At 36.7% G+C, this 16,359-nt stretch overlaps 1 protein-coding gene across 5 annotated transcripts; it reads right to left on the bottom strand.

The window, feature by feature from the left end:
• Window positions 1-45: 45 nt before the first annotated feature.
• On the bottom strand, window positions 46-5,718 carry LOC131532200 (ALK and LTK ligand 2a-like). Of its 5 annotated transcripts, none has more exons than XM_058763689.1 (6): window positions 3,875-4,057; window positions 3,481-3,756; window positions 2,773-2,826; window positions 2,607-2,687; window positions 2,301-2,374; window positions 46-1,151 (listed from the first exon to the last, which is right to left on the bottom strand). In XM_058763689.1, the coding sequence occupies exons 1-5, from the start codon at window positions 3,882-3,884 to the stop codon at window positions 2,310-2,312; spliced, it is 486 nt and encodes a 161-aa protein (XP_058619672.1). In that variant the 5' UTR covers window positions 3,885-4,057; the 3' UTR covers window positions 46-1,151; window positions 2,301-2,309. The 5 variants fall into 5 exon arrangements, with proteins under 5 accessions (XP_058619672.1, XP_058619675.1, XP_058619674.1 ...); XM_058763692.1 differs by lacking the exon at window positions 3,875-4,057 and adding an exon at window positions 4,719-5,718 and having other exon boundaries at window positions 65-1,154; XM_058763691.1 differs by lacking the exon at window positions 3,875-4,057 and adding an exon at window positions 4,719-5,718 and having other exon boundaries at window positions 65-1,154; window positions 3,481-3,753.
• Between the last annotated feature and the right edge of the window lie 10,641 nt (window positions 5,719-16,359).

Below are 16,359 nucleotides of genomic sequence, written 5' to 3'. Positions count from 1 at the left end.
ATTTCTTTGAATATGACTGGTTGTGCTAGTTGTTTTGATTACTTTTTCCTTTCTCCTCCAGTCCTTTCCTCTCCCATTCATTCTCTTCATCTTTTCGGGAACCCTCTGGAGAATTTTCCTCATCGCTAAGATATTTATCAACAGAAGTTGACCGTTATCTTTGGTGTGGTTACAGACAAAAAATTCAATATCTCTGAAGCATCCAAAGCATCCACCATGAGTGATAAGAGATCTTGAACTCCCTTAAAAATATATTTTCCGATGCCAAGATAAGCTGTTCAACTAGATAGAGACTATGTTTTATGCTACAGAAGATTAACCTTTCATTTTTTGGTCTATTTTTATAACATTAAAGACCAGTGTTTAAACAATCATAATTTATTTAAATATATTTTCTTTTAAATATACACATCCCATCGTACGTCAGACGCTTATATGTTTGTTATACAGATTTTTTTTTAAGTCTCATTTGTACAACATTTACATATCAAAATATACTGAATATATTCCACAGTCATACACTCACAGTCTCACACAAAAACGAAAAGCTTTTCACGGATTTACTGCAAAAATCTACCTGTTTGCTGGCAAACAGAAGCGAAAGGAAACGTTCATGCAGTTAACTGGTTTTCAGTTCTAGCACAGAGAAAAGCAAATCTCTCTCTTGTCGCAGTGAACTAACACAATTTGTCGTCACGGCTCTGAATTGTAACCCCATCGAAGCATGTCGCATGAAACATCAGCACTGACTGTGACGAGTCCATATCTGATGAGAACAAAACGCAAAACCATGGCAATCCCTTTTTTCGTGATGAAACGATGGAAAATGGTTTTATTTTTTGGCAGATAGGTTCTTAACCCAATGCGCCAGATGGGTTTTCTGTTTTCTTTCTCTGTCGTCCTGTGTTTTAACATTGGCTCCATGCTGAGTCCAGCAGACCGTCCTTGAGCAAGTGCATCCCATTATACTGTGTTCGTTTACTGCTCTATCAATTCTTTCCCACATCTATTCTCCGGAGAGGCAGAGCAGTGTTCTGGACGTGATTTGCTGATTATGTGGAATGTTGCGTGTTGGTTTAAATTCTCTTCTCTTGTCCAAAGGCACTTTGACTGCTGTTTTTTTTTCTGGGTCACTCTGGTTTGGCTTCAACCTGCTTGATAAAGGAAGTGAAGTTTAGTGCTGTTTCAGACTTGGCTGTGTTCATATACATGTGTGCACTTGGATGCATTTGAAATTTTTCCTTCTGTGAAAAATTGGGAAACGGGGCTTGTTACATGTACTCCCTCCGAAGTGGTCTAATGTAAAGTGCAAATGTAAAGGATTGCCTTAAGGTTTGCTTAAATCACATCTGTAATAGCTTGAATAAGTTATCTAATCCAGGAATGTTCTCTGTCATAAAACGTTTAAGTGCATGTGTCCTCTCTGAATCTGCAGAATAAATCAGTTTTGCTTTCGTAATTTACCTACATATTTAATATCTTTCTGTGTTTTGAATCATATCCAGTGTTTCCACAATTTCTGGCAAATTAATGTGTGTGTAAATAATAACTCTAAATAATTTTTGTTTACATAATATGTGTATGTATATATTTAAGAAAAATGTTACGTTTATATATCAAATATATTTATATATGATATAATTTATATAAATATATACATGTAAATATTTTCAAAATATATGTTGTATGTTTGTGTCTTTATATATATATATATATACAAAATAAATTGTATATACACAGTACACGGCATGCACATGTATTATGTAAACAAAAACTTATTTTGGATGTGATTAATCGTTTGACAGCACTTTATATATATATATATATATATATATATATATATATATATATATACTAATGTCATTTCATTTGTCATCATTATTTGTCAATGTCATTAATTTTAATAATTTATATACATGTGTATGTGTGTGTATATATATATATATATGTATGTGTGTATATATATATATATATATATATATATATATATATATATATATATATATATATATAAATAAAATAATAATAATTATTATTAATCTAATAATTAAAATTTTGCAGATTCTAATGTGTAAAAATTTGTATTTTTTGTTAAATGTAAACTTTTGTTCACAACTGTATATATAAAGTAAAAGTAAATATATAAAAATAAAATATATTATGTTTTTATGATTTAGAAATTTAGACTTTTCCATGACTTTTCCAGGGCCATGGAAATCCTGAATTCTCCCTCTCTTCTCCAATTTCTTGTTGAATTACCTTCATTCAAAGAGAAAAAAAAATATTAAAAAGTGTCTTACCTGGTAAAGTTAACCCTCTTGACATCTAGGACTCCCCGCCAGTCGCGTCAGAAGTCGTGCGCATCTTTTGAAGTCTGAGGACAGGAGTAAAGCTGGATGAGTTGGATAATCAGCTGGATGAGTCCTGAATTTGTAGCCTATACTGTTTCTGTGTTAAAACTCCATGTGCAGGGGTAAATCAGGGGCACCTAGCCAACATGAGACTGTCATGAATATAAAGACGGTTTGTAGAGGGTCGTGGTGCATGTGGGCAGAGATGTGACCTGTTTGTGGGGTTTGAAGAGATGGGAATGCTTGACTACTCACATGCAGGGATGGTGCAGTCTCTGGTGTTATGATAAAGCCTGTAGACGTGCTTCCTGCATTTTGGACTGAAATAAAGAGGACCTGGTGAAAGAAAAACAGCCAGGTTAAAACTCTCAGACACCATTTTTGTTTCGAGGTCAAAGAGAAAACTCAAAGAGTCTCTCACCTGTTAAGATTCTGATAACCTTCTCTTTCTTTCTGACGTCTCTGGGAAAGATTTCTGTGAAAAGAAGGAAACATTCAAAAGTCAAATCCTGGATATCCACTGATCCTTCAAGAGGGATGATTCTGAAGCTCAGATACATCACCAGCAATGAACGTGCTCTGACTAAGCAGTTTAGACCCCAAAACAAGCTTTCTGTACACATTATGATCACTTATTGTTAGTATTCAATATTATAACTATTCATTGAACACACAGCACTTTTTCTGAGTACTTCTGTTTCTGCGTCTCTCTTATATCATAAAATCTTATGTAGGCCAGAGATTACTTGACCTAGCTGGGAATCGCTGTCCACATGTCTGACTCGGCACACAACAGGTGCAATGCAAAACTATTTCACCTAATGTTTGGAGAGGCAAGTCACATCCCTCTTAAATATAGGTCAGGGAAAAAGAAGGCACACTCTCATTTCATCAAATGAGATTTTCTCTGAACTAACTTCACTTGCATAGATAATTTTTGCAATGACCTTTAATCATCTGGTTCCAAGGTAATGCATGAAGTCAGTTTCTCAGTAGGAAAATGGACATGTTCCACTAACGTTTCACAACCAGCAAGTGACATTTTGGCTTAACTTTTTTACTTAACATTTTACTATGCGTTGCATTAACATTGGTACATTTACATCTGTGCATCATACGCCATGCTTACTTAAAATTGTTTCCCCGGTTTCCGTTTTGAGATGATGCGCGCTCTCTTTCTCTTGCGCGCTTGCGTCGTCAGCGCTGTTTTCCACCAGTCTCATGATGTCTATTATCCGTCTGAATGTTTTCTCGACCTTGTTCACGCTGGCCTCGCTTTGTGCAGTAGTGCAGATTAACATGACGAGCCCCATTACTAGAACCGGAGCCCGCAACGCGCGCATCGCTCCCGCAACCAGAGTGCGCGCAAGTCCCGCACTGCCCAAGTCCTGGATCTCGCAGTCTGCTGAAGAAGTGACAGGGTTTATAAGATGCAAAAGTCCACTTTATGTTAAAAATAAACTTTGGAGGCTTTTACGATTTCTTAAATAAAATAAAAGAAGTGCAATTAACGCCTTCCCTACCAGTCAGCATGGACACACCTACTCTAGGCTAAGTCATCAAAACTATTCAAACTATCTCTCCACACATTTCTTCATTGGGAGATGTGGTGCTTTTAAACACCACTGAATGATTTCACATGTATGCAGAGCACTTGTTGGCTGATTTTCCTTCACTAACGTGGTTCAACTCATTCATTTAAAAATAAATCAATCAGAACATTAGCTTTATTGATATGTAGGCACTTTTTTTATTAGTCCACAAGTCTATTTCTCCTCGACAGCAATAACACTACATGAAGAGCACATGAAAAAGTCAGAAAGAGAAAGAAACCCCAAGCTCACGTGTCTCTCAGTTATTGATTTCAACACAAACTGTGCTCACATTTGCCCACATCTCGTAGCCTACAATTAAAAGTCTCTATATGAACTCAATAATTTCTTAAATTTTTCCGAGACCAAATCATCTGAGATGCACATGGATTTTACTGTCCATATTCTTACTATGTTTACATGTTTATGTCTTTGTGGGAGTATTGAGAAATAAACAAGATATTCGATATAAATTACCACACCTTTAAACTATGAAAGAGACGTATATGTGCAATTAACTTTTAATCCTGGATGGCAAATATAAATTCAGTTGTGTATGTCCAAACTTTGACTCGTAGTGTGGATCAATTAACTGGTTAAATTACAAAACTAAACTACCAAGCATCATCCCATAGTCGCGCATTGATTAGGCTGCTAATTTACAATCCACTTTGTATATGAAGAAAATAAAAAAAGCTTAGCATCTTAGGAGTCATGTGATAAAAATGCTCAAAAAAGAATCACCATAAGTCATAAATGCCTCTAGTAAACCTACCTGAAGTCTCTCGTGTTGCTGCGTTTCTTTCCCTCAATCGACACAGCCTGAGGCGATTGAGCGCGCGTTGTGTTTTATTGAGTCTCGAGCGTCCGGTGTCTATATAACCCCACGCGAGGATCGCAAAACGAGAGAGAGAGAGAGAGAGAGAGAGAGAGAGCGCTATCCTTTAAAGCGTATCGTCCTTTAATCACTTCAAGCGTGGGAAGTTTGAGTGGTCAGGCTCCCTTCTGATGTCTCCGAGACTTGAGAAAACTCCAGTGAAAGCTCCTCGAGGACACGCGTCGCTCGTCTTGAACGTCTCCAAACATTCGCCGTCGATTCTCGCCAATTTATTGAGGCTCTCAGACGGAAGGAGTCGTCCCTCGAGGTCTTACATCGCCGTGTCTTTAATTAGAAACTCGTTACACATACACCGCACATCTTCCCGTTTCTCACATGCAGCATCCCATGGACTTTTTTTCTTGCCCACTATCTCATTAGAGCACTTAGAAAGCTGTGCTTGCAGGAAGAGATGCTATACCAGGAACTGTCCCACCATTCTACAGACTGGAACTCCTATGGTGCCTGAAAGTCAGGTTTTTCCCCTCACACACCACCATAGATCACCATTTCATCCCCTTGTGTCTCCAGAGGATTGATTCGAGTTACAGATCAATGCCTGGAAGTGGCTGCAGCTGATGTAATTATTCTGCGTAATGGTAATGATAGCACAAGAGAAACAGTCAGCCCAACAGACAGGAGAAAAGTGAGTTTGGATTAGTTTGTGTTTGCTTTAGTTCATACCACTCCCTCAAAGCAAAAGAGAACATGGAGAAATCTGGCTCCTATCCCGGTCACGAATGGTGATCTGCATGGGCGGACTCAACGCTATAGGCAAAGGTAGGCAGCCGTCTAGGGCCCCTTAAAGTCAATTAGACCAACACCTAACACCGTAAGTGTTCCCTGTCTTAAACAAAATTAAACCTGGACATTGAGGAGAACACGTTTAAGGAAAACGAGGAGGGCCCTGCTTGCCTACGGTCTCTGAATCAGTGTGCTTTTTATAACAACATAGCATTATCCAGTTAAAAACTTTGTCTTCTACTGTTTGGGAATGTTTACATGGAAACAGCTTAATGTGTGTTGTTATCTTATCAGTGAAGTGAAGTGCTCATAAAGGCAGGTACACCTGATAAAGTGATTACACTACAGATCTCATAAAACCTTTTCTGTGCAGTGAAACCTAAAGAATGTTGGTAAGCTTAGTGGTTGAAGATCTAGGACTGGTATCTCAAAGGTTGTATAAGTTCATTCCATTCAAAAAGACATTTAAAGCCATGGTTCACTCATAAATGAAAGCTCACTTGTCCTCATTTACCTACTGTCCCGACTTCCTCACCCCCATGTCGTTTTAATCCTGTGTGACCCTATATATCAGGGGTCACCAGACTTGATCCTGGAGGGCCGGTGTCCTGCAGAGTTTAGCTCCAACATGCCTCAACACACCTTCCTGAAGTTTCAAGTATACCAAATTATGCTGTGTTCAACTCCTCCTGGGACATTCGTACTTACAAGTTGACAAATCGTAATTACGACGTCAGGTAATTATACAATAATATAATATTTTGTATATGTAACAGTTTTATTGTACATTACAAAAAAAATAATCAATTTATTCATTTGAACAACTTTACCATCAACACAGACGCTGCCTATCTATAGCATTTGGCTGTGTCCATTGCATCTGACATGTTTTCTCACTGACACGCCCCCAACTCGGAAACTCTGGGCTTAAAGAAAATTTAGAGTTTCCCACTCTAAGCGCTATATAAATAAAGGTGACTTGACTTGACTTGACTCATAATAACAACTTTGTGGTGGCGTTCATGTGCGTTCAACTCGTAAATACAATGTATCCAACATGACTTGAACACACCATAAGACCTTGATTAGCTAGTTCAGGTGTGTTTAATTAGGGTTGGAGCTAAACTCTGAAGGACACTGGCCCTCCAGGTCTGAGTCTGATGACCCCTGCTATATATTATGTGAAACAAAAAAAAGAGAGATTTAGCAGAATGTTGACGCTGCTTTCTAGTAACCAGAGTATGCCAAGCTCTAAAATCAGCATAAAAGCAGTTCAAACAACAAAATGTAACATTTTGTGTGAGGTTTTCATGCGCCGAGTTAAAATATGCACATTCGCAAATGATATTTGTGAATTACAGCAGAAATAACAAGGTATAACTGTGCATTGCTAACAACATAACTAACAAGAAGCATGCGATTTAACATCGTAAAATGTGTTGGGTCATGCAGCAAAAGTCATCTGGAAGCAATTTTTTGTGTTGTTCAGAAAAACTTTAAAAAATCATTTTTGCAATGTTACTGTAAAATTACACATATCTTTCCTTTAAATATATATTATTCACTTCATATGCTATAAGATAAATTACACTTCAATAAATACTTTATACATGTATAATTAATGTTTTTAACAATTTAATAATTATTATTTAGAATTAATTGTATGAGTTTAGCATTTAACATTCTTTTTCAAATTCATTTTTTATTTTTTATTTTTGGGAGAACTATTCCCTAAAGCTGCTGTGGTGCTGTTTCATATAGAAACTTTATAAAACAGCTTCAAATAAGACAAATTAGTAACTTAGGAACAGAAATTGATGGAAATTATGCATATTTTAGTCTCAACTCTTCTTGACCTGCACCAAAAAAAAATAAAAAATTATAAACCGTGATAGTATTGTAAATATCTGTAAATGTATAATTCAAACATGCCGCTCAAAGGATTCCCCCATAAATCATTGAAGTGTTTTGAAGGGCAAGCACCAGGCCTTATTAGAATAGATTTAACCGTAAGCAAACAAAGCATGTAAGAGAAAAAACAATCTTAAAGGGTGTTTGCCAATTTTTAAACAGATTTGTATTGTTACAATGCTGGTAGGATAAATTAACAGTGTGTATTGTTTTTCCATGTGACTTGCACCAAGATCCCCTTTATTTTTCAGCGAAAGTCTGCCAAATGATAAAAAAAATGTGTCCTACGGTGGACTTTTGACAGCTCCAGCTTTTGTGAAAACAACAGATAGTACTTCTGAATTGTTGCATCCTTGCTCACGGATCTGCTAGTAAGATCGAGCCCAGTGCATTATGGGTGTTGGTGTTGAAGTTTTCTTACCATTTTAGCCATTCTCTGTTTTCTCTGTAGTTGTGTAGCACCAATTAAAAAAATGCTTCTGCTGCTTTTATTAAACTCCCATCTTGCCAGTGGTGGATTACCCCTTTAATTGAAATGATGGTGTTCTTACTTGACATACTTTGCATAAATTTGTTTGCACTGCAGTGTACCAAACATTTATTTTTTCTTAATCTGAAATGTCACATAATTCTCAGTCTTAAATGTCCAAACCTCACTAAAGCATTTGGAATAATAAGGCTTTGTCGATGAAAAGTGGTCAATCTCATAACAGAGATTGTCAGCATTGAACTCTTCATTGCATCCTCATTCACCTTTTGCGTCTGTTGGGGTTTTTCTCAGACTGCCCATCTGGTTTGTCTATTCATCTTCCTTTGTCCTCTCGGCTCTGAAATAGACTTCTTCTGCTAGCATTTGGATGCTGAAATTTAATTTTTTTTATGTGACCACTTGGGGAATCTTTAAGACCAATAAATTTCTTTTATTGTGTTCTTTTATTTCATGTTGGCTGAACTTCTTGGTGAAGTCCATAGAAATGTACTTTTCTGCGACATACATGGCTCTGCTGGTAAAGCCAACATAAATTTTATTTTCTAAATGGCTGCCATATTAACAGCTTATGTTTTGAAGTAACAAATACATGACAAGCTATCCATCCCTTCCTATATTTTACTTTCATTTTCTTTTCTTCAAGACAATTTCATGTAGACAATGGCCAAAGTTGGCCTGGCAGACACTTGACAATCTGTTTTTTATTTTTGGCTTTGTTCACTTAGGCCTACACCTCTTGGAAGCTCTTTGAAAAGCATTTACAAGACAAATTAGGCTATATTTAGGTTAAATGGATGTTGGTGAGGATGTGCGGGGTTTTGTTTGCTAATTTGTTTATCTCCTCAATGAGAGCCTTTTTGTAACCAAGGTAAAGTACACTGGCATCAAAACAATACTTGTCCCTAGAACAAGATGGATTATTCCATTCCATTACCATAGAATCATATTGGGAAGCCCATTTCCACCACGTAATAAAAATAAATAAATAAATAAAAAAGGTAATTGCAACTTTTATCTGACAATTGGGACTTTTGTTCTTGCAATTCTGAGAAATAAAGAATTGTAGGGAAAAACGATATGATCTCAGAATTGTGAGAACAAAACTCTGAATATATAAAGTATATATAAAGTTTATATCTCACAATTCTTATTTTTGTCTCACAATTCTAATTTTTTCAGAAATATGAGATTATATCTCACAATTCTGACTTTATTTCAAAAGTCTAAATGAATAAAGTCATAATTGCAAGATATAACTCATAACTGTGATATATAAACTCAGTTCTAAGAAAAAGTCAGAATTGCGATATATATTATCAGAATTGCAAGATAAACTCAGAATTGTGAGATACAACAAAGAATTCTTAAAAAAAAAAAACAGAATTGCAAGATATAAACTCTCATTTGTGGGAAAAGAAGTCATAACTATGAGATAAAAAGTTGAAAATGCCTTTTTTATATTTAATTTCATGGCAGAAATGAGCTTCCATAGTAAAACTGTATTGAAGATATATTTCAAAACACAAACTTAAATACAACCGCATGCACTTTTTTAACAGTTGTGCCCTTGTAGACTTATTTACAGATGGATTTAAGCTCCGTGCAAAGTGCCTATAGGTGTGGCTCCCCGGGAACTCAGGTGTATTAGATACATAGGTGTTTAAAGTATTTGTGAAAGGCATGCGCGATCCTGCTGATTATTTACATGCATTTTGAAATTGTCATATGGCATAGAATCACAGTTATGACTGATTACGTGTCAAAGGAGTCTTTTGTAAGACTTTGAGTTATAATCCAGCAGATAGACAGATTGAAGGATTGTTGAATGATGTCACACTGCCAGTTCAGCCTTTATCTGTGAATTGTTTTCATGCAGATGTGTGGTGCCGAGTGACAAAATGAAAGACAAGCTGTTTGCAGTTGCAACAGGTTTTTTTTTTTTTTTTTGTAACATAGTTCAAACAACACTGCCAAATGCTTTGTATAAGAGTTTGTGTGCGTGTTTGTGTGCACGGTTTCCAGTGGGATTGAGCTTCAAGGGAGGGCAAAACACATTCCCCATCAAAAAGAAAATAGTTATGATATGAAGTGATGGAGCCGAGTGTAGAGGTCTTGTTTGCATTCACTCGCTGAGCTGTTGTTGTAAGGCTGGGAAACAGCAGCCACGCCATGCATGGGAAGCTTCTGGACATGTCAGGGATGTTTCTCTCTTTTTCTGAAAAGTCTGTAAAGGGTAAGTTAGGACAACAGCTACAAGCCAAAATCAGCAAGCAAGAGAAACGAGTATCAGATAGCTACCTGTGGAGGAGAGGTGTTGAAGATGAGCAGATCTCAGGCGTATCAGTCTCCGTCTCACTGTCTGTCCATTTCTCATGTATACATCTGACATCAGGAACAGGGCCTGATATTATTAAAAACATGAATTAATTCTTTTTACGTTTTATATATATATATATATATATATATATACAACACAAATTCCGTAAATGTTGGGACGTTTTTTTTTTTTTTTGAATAAAATGAAAACTAAAAGACTTTCAAATCACATGAGCCAATATTTTATTCACAATACAACATAGAGAACATAAGTGTTTAAAAGGAGAAATTTTACACTTTTATCCACTAAATGAGCTAATTTCAAGTTTGATGCCTTCTACAGGTCTCAAAAAATTTGGCACAGGGGCAACAAAGCGCTGAAAAAGCAAGAAATTTTGAAAAGATTCAGCTGGGAGAACATATAGCAACTAATTAAGTTAATTGACATCAGGTCTGTAACATGATTAGCTATAAAAGGAATGTCTTAGAGAGACAGAGTCTCTCAGAAGTAAAGATGGGCAGAGACTCTCCAATCTGTGAAAGAGTGCGTCAAAAGATTGTGGAATACTTTAAAAACATCTACAGTGCATAACATATCAAAAGATTCAGAGAAACTGGAGAAATCTCTGTGCGTAAGGGACAAGGCTGTAAACCTTTGTTGGATGACTGTGGTCTTCGGGCCCTCAGACGATGCTGCATCACTCATCGGCATGATTCTGTCATTGACATTACTAAATGGGCCCAGGAATACTTCCAGAAACCACTGTCGGTAAACACAATCCGCCGTGCCATCTTCAGATGCCAACTAAAGCTCTTGACATTCTTGTTGGAAATCACGGACGCCGTGTCCTCCAGGCTAAAGAGGAGGGAGGCCTTCCAACGTGTTATCAGCGTTCAGTTCAAAAGCCAGCATCTCTGATGATATGGGGGTGCATAAGTGCATACGATATGGGCAGCTTGCATGTTTTGGAAGGCACTATGAATGCTGAAAGGTACATGAAGGTTTTAGAGTAACATATGCTCCCCTCCAGCAGGACAATGCAAAGCAAAAAAAAATTTAAAAACGTCCCAACATTTCTGGAATTCGGGTTGTGTGTATATACAGTATATACACTGTAAAAAAAAAAAAAAAAAGTTGAGCGAACTTAAAAAAAATTGTTTTACCAGCTTCAGCAGATTTTTGAGTTTGCTGAACTTATTTTTGTGGGAGATTCTCAAATTTTTGTTGTATAAACTTAAAATGACAAGTTGAGAAAACTCAAAAATCTGCTGAAGCTGGTTGCCTTAAAATTTTAAGTTGGCTCAACTTTTCTTTTTTTTTTTTTACAGTGTATACAGTCATAGCCAAAAATATCGGCACCCTTGGTAAATATGATCAAAGAAGGCTGTAAAAATTAATCTGCATTGTTAATCCTTTTGATCTTTTATTTAAATATTCACAAAAATCTAACCTTTCATTGGATAATAAGAATTTAAAATGGGGGGAAATATCATTATGAAATAAATGTTTTGGCCACAATTAACGGCACCCTTTTATTCAGTACTTTTTGAAACCTCCATTTGCCAGTTTAACAGCTCTAAATTTTCTCCTATAATGCCTGATGAGGTTAGAGAACACCTGACAAGAGATCAGAGACCATTCCTTCATCCAGAATCACTCCAGACCCTTTAGATTCCCAGCTCCATGTTGGTGCTTCTTCTCTTCAGTTCACCCCACTCATTTTCTATAGGGTTCAGGTCAGAGGACTGGAATGGCCATAGCAGAAGCTTGGTTTTGTGCTCAGTGACCCATTTTTGTGTTGTTTTTGAGGTCTGTGTTTGGATTATTGCACGGTTGGAAGATCCAAACATGGCCCATTATAATATTTCTTATAAGAGTCAGTCACTTATTGATTTTTTATCTGTTGGTATTTGATAGAATCCATGATGCCATGTGTCTAAACAAGATGTCCAGGACCTCCAGCAGAAATATAGGCCCACAACATCAAAAATACAGCAGTATATTTCATTGTACACATGGGGTACTTTTTATCCCTGTGTTCACCAAACCCATCTTGAGTGTTTGCTGCTAAAAAGCTAATTTTTTTGTTTCATCTGACCATAGAAGCCAATCCCATTTGAAGTTCCAGTCGTGTCTGATAACTGAATATGCTGTAGTTTGTTTTCGGATGAGCTAGGAGAATTTTTCTTGAAACCCTCCCAAACAACATGTGGTGATGTAGATGCTGTTTGACAATTTTTGTTTAAGGTTTTCTGACCCGAGACTCAACTCTTTTCTGCTATTCTCCAGCTGTGGTCCTTGGAGAGTCTTTAGCCACTCAAACTCTACTTCTCGCCGTGCATTAGGATGATATAGACACACGTCCTCTTCCAGGCAGTTTCGTAAAACATTTTATGTTAATTGGAAATTCTTAATTATTGCCCTGATGGTGCAAATGGGAATTTTCACTGCTCTAGCTCTTTTCTTAAAGCCACTTCACTAATTTGTGAAGCTCAATTATCTTTTGCTGCACATCAGAAATATATTCTTTGTTTTTTCTCATTGTGATGGATGATTAAGGGAATTTGGGCTTTGTTTTCCCTCCTATTTATATTTCTGTGAAACAGGAAGCCATGGCTGGATAATTTCATGTTCATAATCACCCTGGAGTGCTCAAAATTGTGAATATGAATGGGAGTATACTTCAGAGATATTTTACTCATAAGAATTTCTAGGGGTGCCAATAATTGTGTCCAACGTGTATTTGAGAAAAACATTTATTGACTGTATGCTTTTCTAACAAATGGTCAGTACTATAAAAATATATATATGTATATATTTGTGTGTGTGTTGTGTGTTATAATAATTGTAGAAAATTTGTGTATTATATATTCTGTAATATATATCATATAATTATTGAATATACATAATATTTATTTTAACTTTAATATTAAATAATAATATAATTCTGTAATTAATGTAATATAATTTTAATAATTTAAATATCACTTAGAGAGTTTTCATGTCCAAAATTATAAAAAAGAAGAATAGAAGTTAAAAATATTACAGTTGTGCACATTAAAATTATACATAAAAAAAGGCTATAATGCTACATAAATAATATAAGTATTATATATATATATATATATATATATATATATATATATATATATATAACATATAACATATGTGGCTATTATGTGTGAATCTGCAGAATGCATTTAAGTGTTATATAATCTTAGTCTGTGTTCCCCTGTCTTGGTCTTGAGTCGGACTTTAATTTTGAAATTTTGTTCCCCATTGTTTCTGGGTTGCTTCCTGTGTACTAGTCCTATTTCCCTGTATCTCTGTCTGCCATAGTTCCCCTTGTTTGTTACCAGTGTTGGGGAAAGTTACTTTTAAAAGTAATGCATTACAATATTGCATTACACCATAAAAAAGTAACTAATTGCATTACTTAGTTCCAAAAAGTAATGCATTACATTAGTTTTTCATTACTTTTTGTTACCTGGGCTGGGAGTGCTTATTTATTTTTAATAACAGAAAACTCAAGTTATATTTTTGGCAACTGTAAAGGCCCTTTCACACCGAGACTGAAATTAATAAGCCTCAGGCTGAAGAAAATGCCTCTGCCTCTGCACTTACTCCCAATTTCTCTCAACAAAGGGATGGGAAAGGTGTCAGTGAATAAACAGGAAAACAAAGTAACTTGCATTATTTGAAAAAGTAACTCAGATATTTTCTTGTTAATATCAAAGTAATGAATTACTTTACTAGTTACTTGAAAAAATAATCTGATTACGTAACTCGCATTACTTCTAATGCGTTACCCTCAACACTGTTTATTACCACCTTGTTAATCTCCATAGCTACTGATCACCCACACCTGTCCCTTGTCAGCCCTGGTTGACTTATGTATATACAGTATCTCACAGAAGTGAGTACACCCCTCACATTTTAGTAAATATTTTATTATATCTTTTCATGTGACAACACTGAAGAAATGTCACTTTGCTACAATGTAAAGTAGTGAGTGTACAGCTTGTATAAATTTGCTGTCCCCTCAAAATAACTCAACACACAGCCATTAATGTCTAAACCGCTGGCCACAAAAGTGAGTACACCCCTAAGTGAAAATGTCCAAATTGGGCCCAAAGTGTCAATATTTTGTGTGGCCACCATTATTTTCCAGCACTGCCTTAATCCTCTTGGGCATGGAGTTCACCAGAGCTTCACAGGTTGCCACTGGAGTCCTCTTCCACTCCTCCATGACGACATCACGGAGCTGGTGGATGTTAGAGACCTTGCGCTCCTCCACCTTCCATTTGAGGATGCCCCACAGATGCTCAATAGGGTTTAGGTCTGGAGACATGCTTGGCCAGTCCATCACCTTTACCCTCAGCTTCTTTAGCAAGGCAGTGGTTGTCTTGGAGGTGTGTTTGGGGTCGTTATCATGTTGGAATACTGCCCTGCGACCCGAAGGGAGGGGATCATGCTCTGCTTCAGTATGTCACAGTACATGTTGGCTTTCATGATTCCCTCAATGAACTGTAGCTCCCCAGTGCTGGCAGCACTCATGCAGCCCCAGACCATGACACTCTCACCACCATGCTTGACTGTAGGCAAGACAAACTTGTCTTTGTACTCCTCACCTGGTTGCCGCCACACACGCTTGACACCATCTGAACCAAATAAGTTTATCTTGGTCTCATCAGACCACAGGACATGGTTCCAGTAATCCATGTCATTAGTCTGCTTGTCTTCAGCAAACGGCTTTTTTGTGCATCATCTTTAGAAGAGGCTTCCCTCTAGGATGACAGCCATGCAGACCAATTTGATGCAGTGTGCGGTGTATGGTCTGAGCACTGACAGGCTGACCCCCCACCCCTTCAACCTCTGCAGCAATGCTGGCAGCACTCATACGTCTATTTCCCAAACACAACCTCTGGATATGACGCTGAGCACGTGCACTCAACTATTTGGTCGACCATGGCGAGGCCTGTTCTGAGTGGAACCTGTCCTGTTAAACCGCTATATGGTCTTGGCCACCATGCTGCAGCTCAGTTTCAGGGTCTTGGCAATCTTCTTATAGCCTACGCAATATTTACGTAGCACAACAATTGTTTTTTTCAAATCCTTAGAGAGTTCTTTGCCATGAGGTGCCATGTTGAACTTCCAGTGACCAGTATGAGAGAGTGAGAGTGATAACACCAAATTTAACACACCTGCTCCCCATTCACACCTGAGACCTTGTAACACTAACGAGTCATATGACACTGGAGAGAGAACATGGCTAATTGGGCCCAATTTGGACATTTTCACTTAGGGGTGTACTCACTTTTGTGGCCAGCGGTTTAATGGCTGTGTGTTGAGTTATTTTGAGGGGACAGCAAATTTACACTGTTATACAAGCTGTACACTCACTACTTTACATTGTAGCAAAGTGTCATTTCTTCAGTGTTGTCACATGAAAAGATATAATAAAATATTTACAAAAATGTGAGGGGTGTACTCACTTCTGTGATATACTGTGTATGTGTGTATATATATATATATATATATATATATATACTGTATATATATATATATATATATATATACCCCTTTGTTTCCTTTATTTATTTGCTGAATCCGCTGTAAAAAATTGTTGTTAAAAAAAACAGCCAAAATCTGACAGTAACATACTGTTTTCCATTAAAACAGTAATGTTCTGTAGAAAACAATGCATTATGGGCAATATTTTTCAGTTTAAGAAATTGCTGTTAATTTACAGCCAATTTTTAACAGTACTCTACTGTATTTAAGTAATACGGTGTTTTGCTGTTTGCAGTGCATTATGGGCTGTGTTAAATACAGTACAATGCAGTATTTTTATATATATTATTTTTTTTTAATTGGGTGTACAACTGCGAGTACAAGTTTGGTCAAAGTGCGTTATGTTTTGTCAGTTTGGTTAATTTACAATTTTCTAGCATCCAAAATAATTTTCAGTCAGGTAGCCTACTTGTGATGACATTTTTTTACAAACGTCATTTGTAAAGCACTTTTTTCACGAAGAGGAAAGTTCGAAGGATATCTGCTTTACATCGCCATTCGCC

Source organism: Onychostoma macrolepis, chromosome 23, assembly GCF_012432095.1.
Source record: "Onychostoma macrolepis isolate SWU-2019 chromosome 23, ASM1243209v1, whole genome shotgun sequence".
NCBI lineage: Eukaryota > Metazoa > Chordata > Actinopteri > Cypriniformes > Cyprinidae > Onychostoma > Onychostoma macrolepis.
This window is presented reverse-complemented; position numbering and strand designations above follow the sequence as displayed.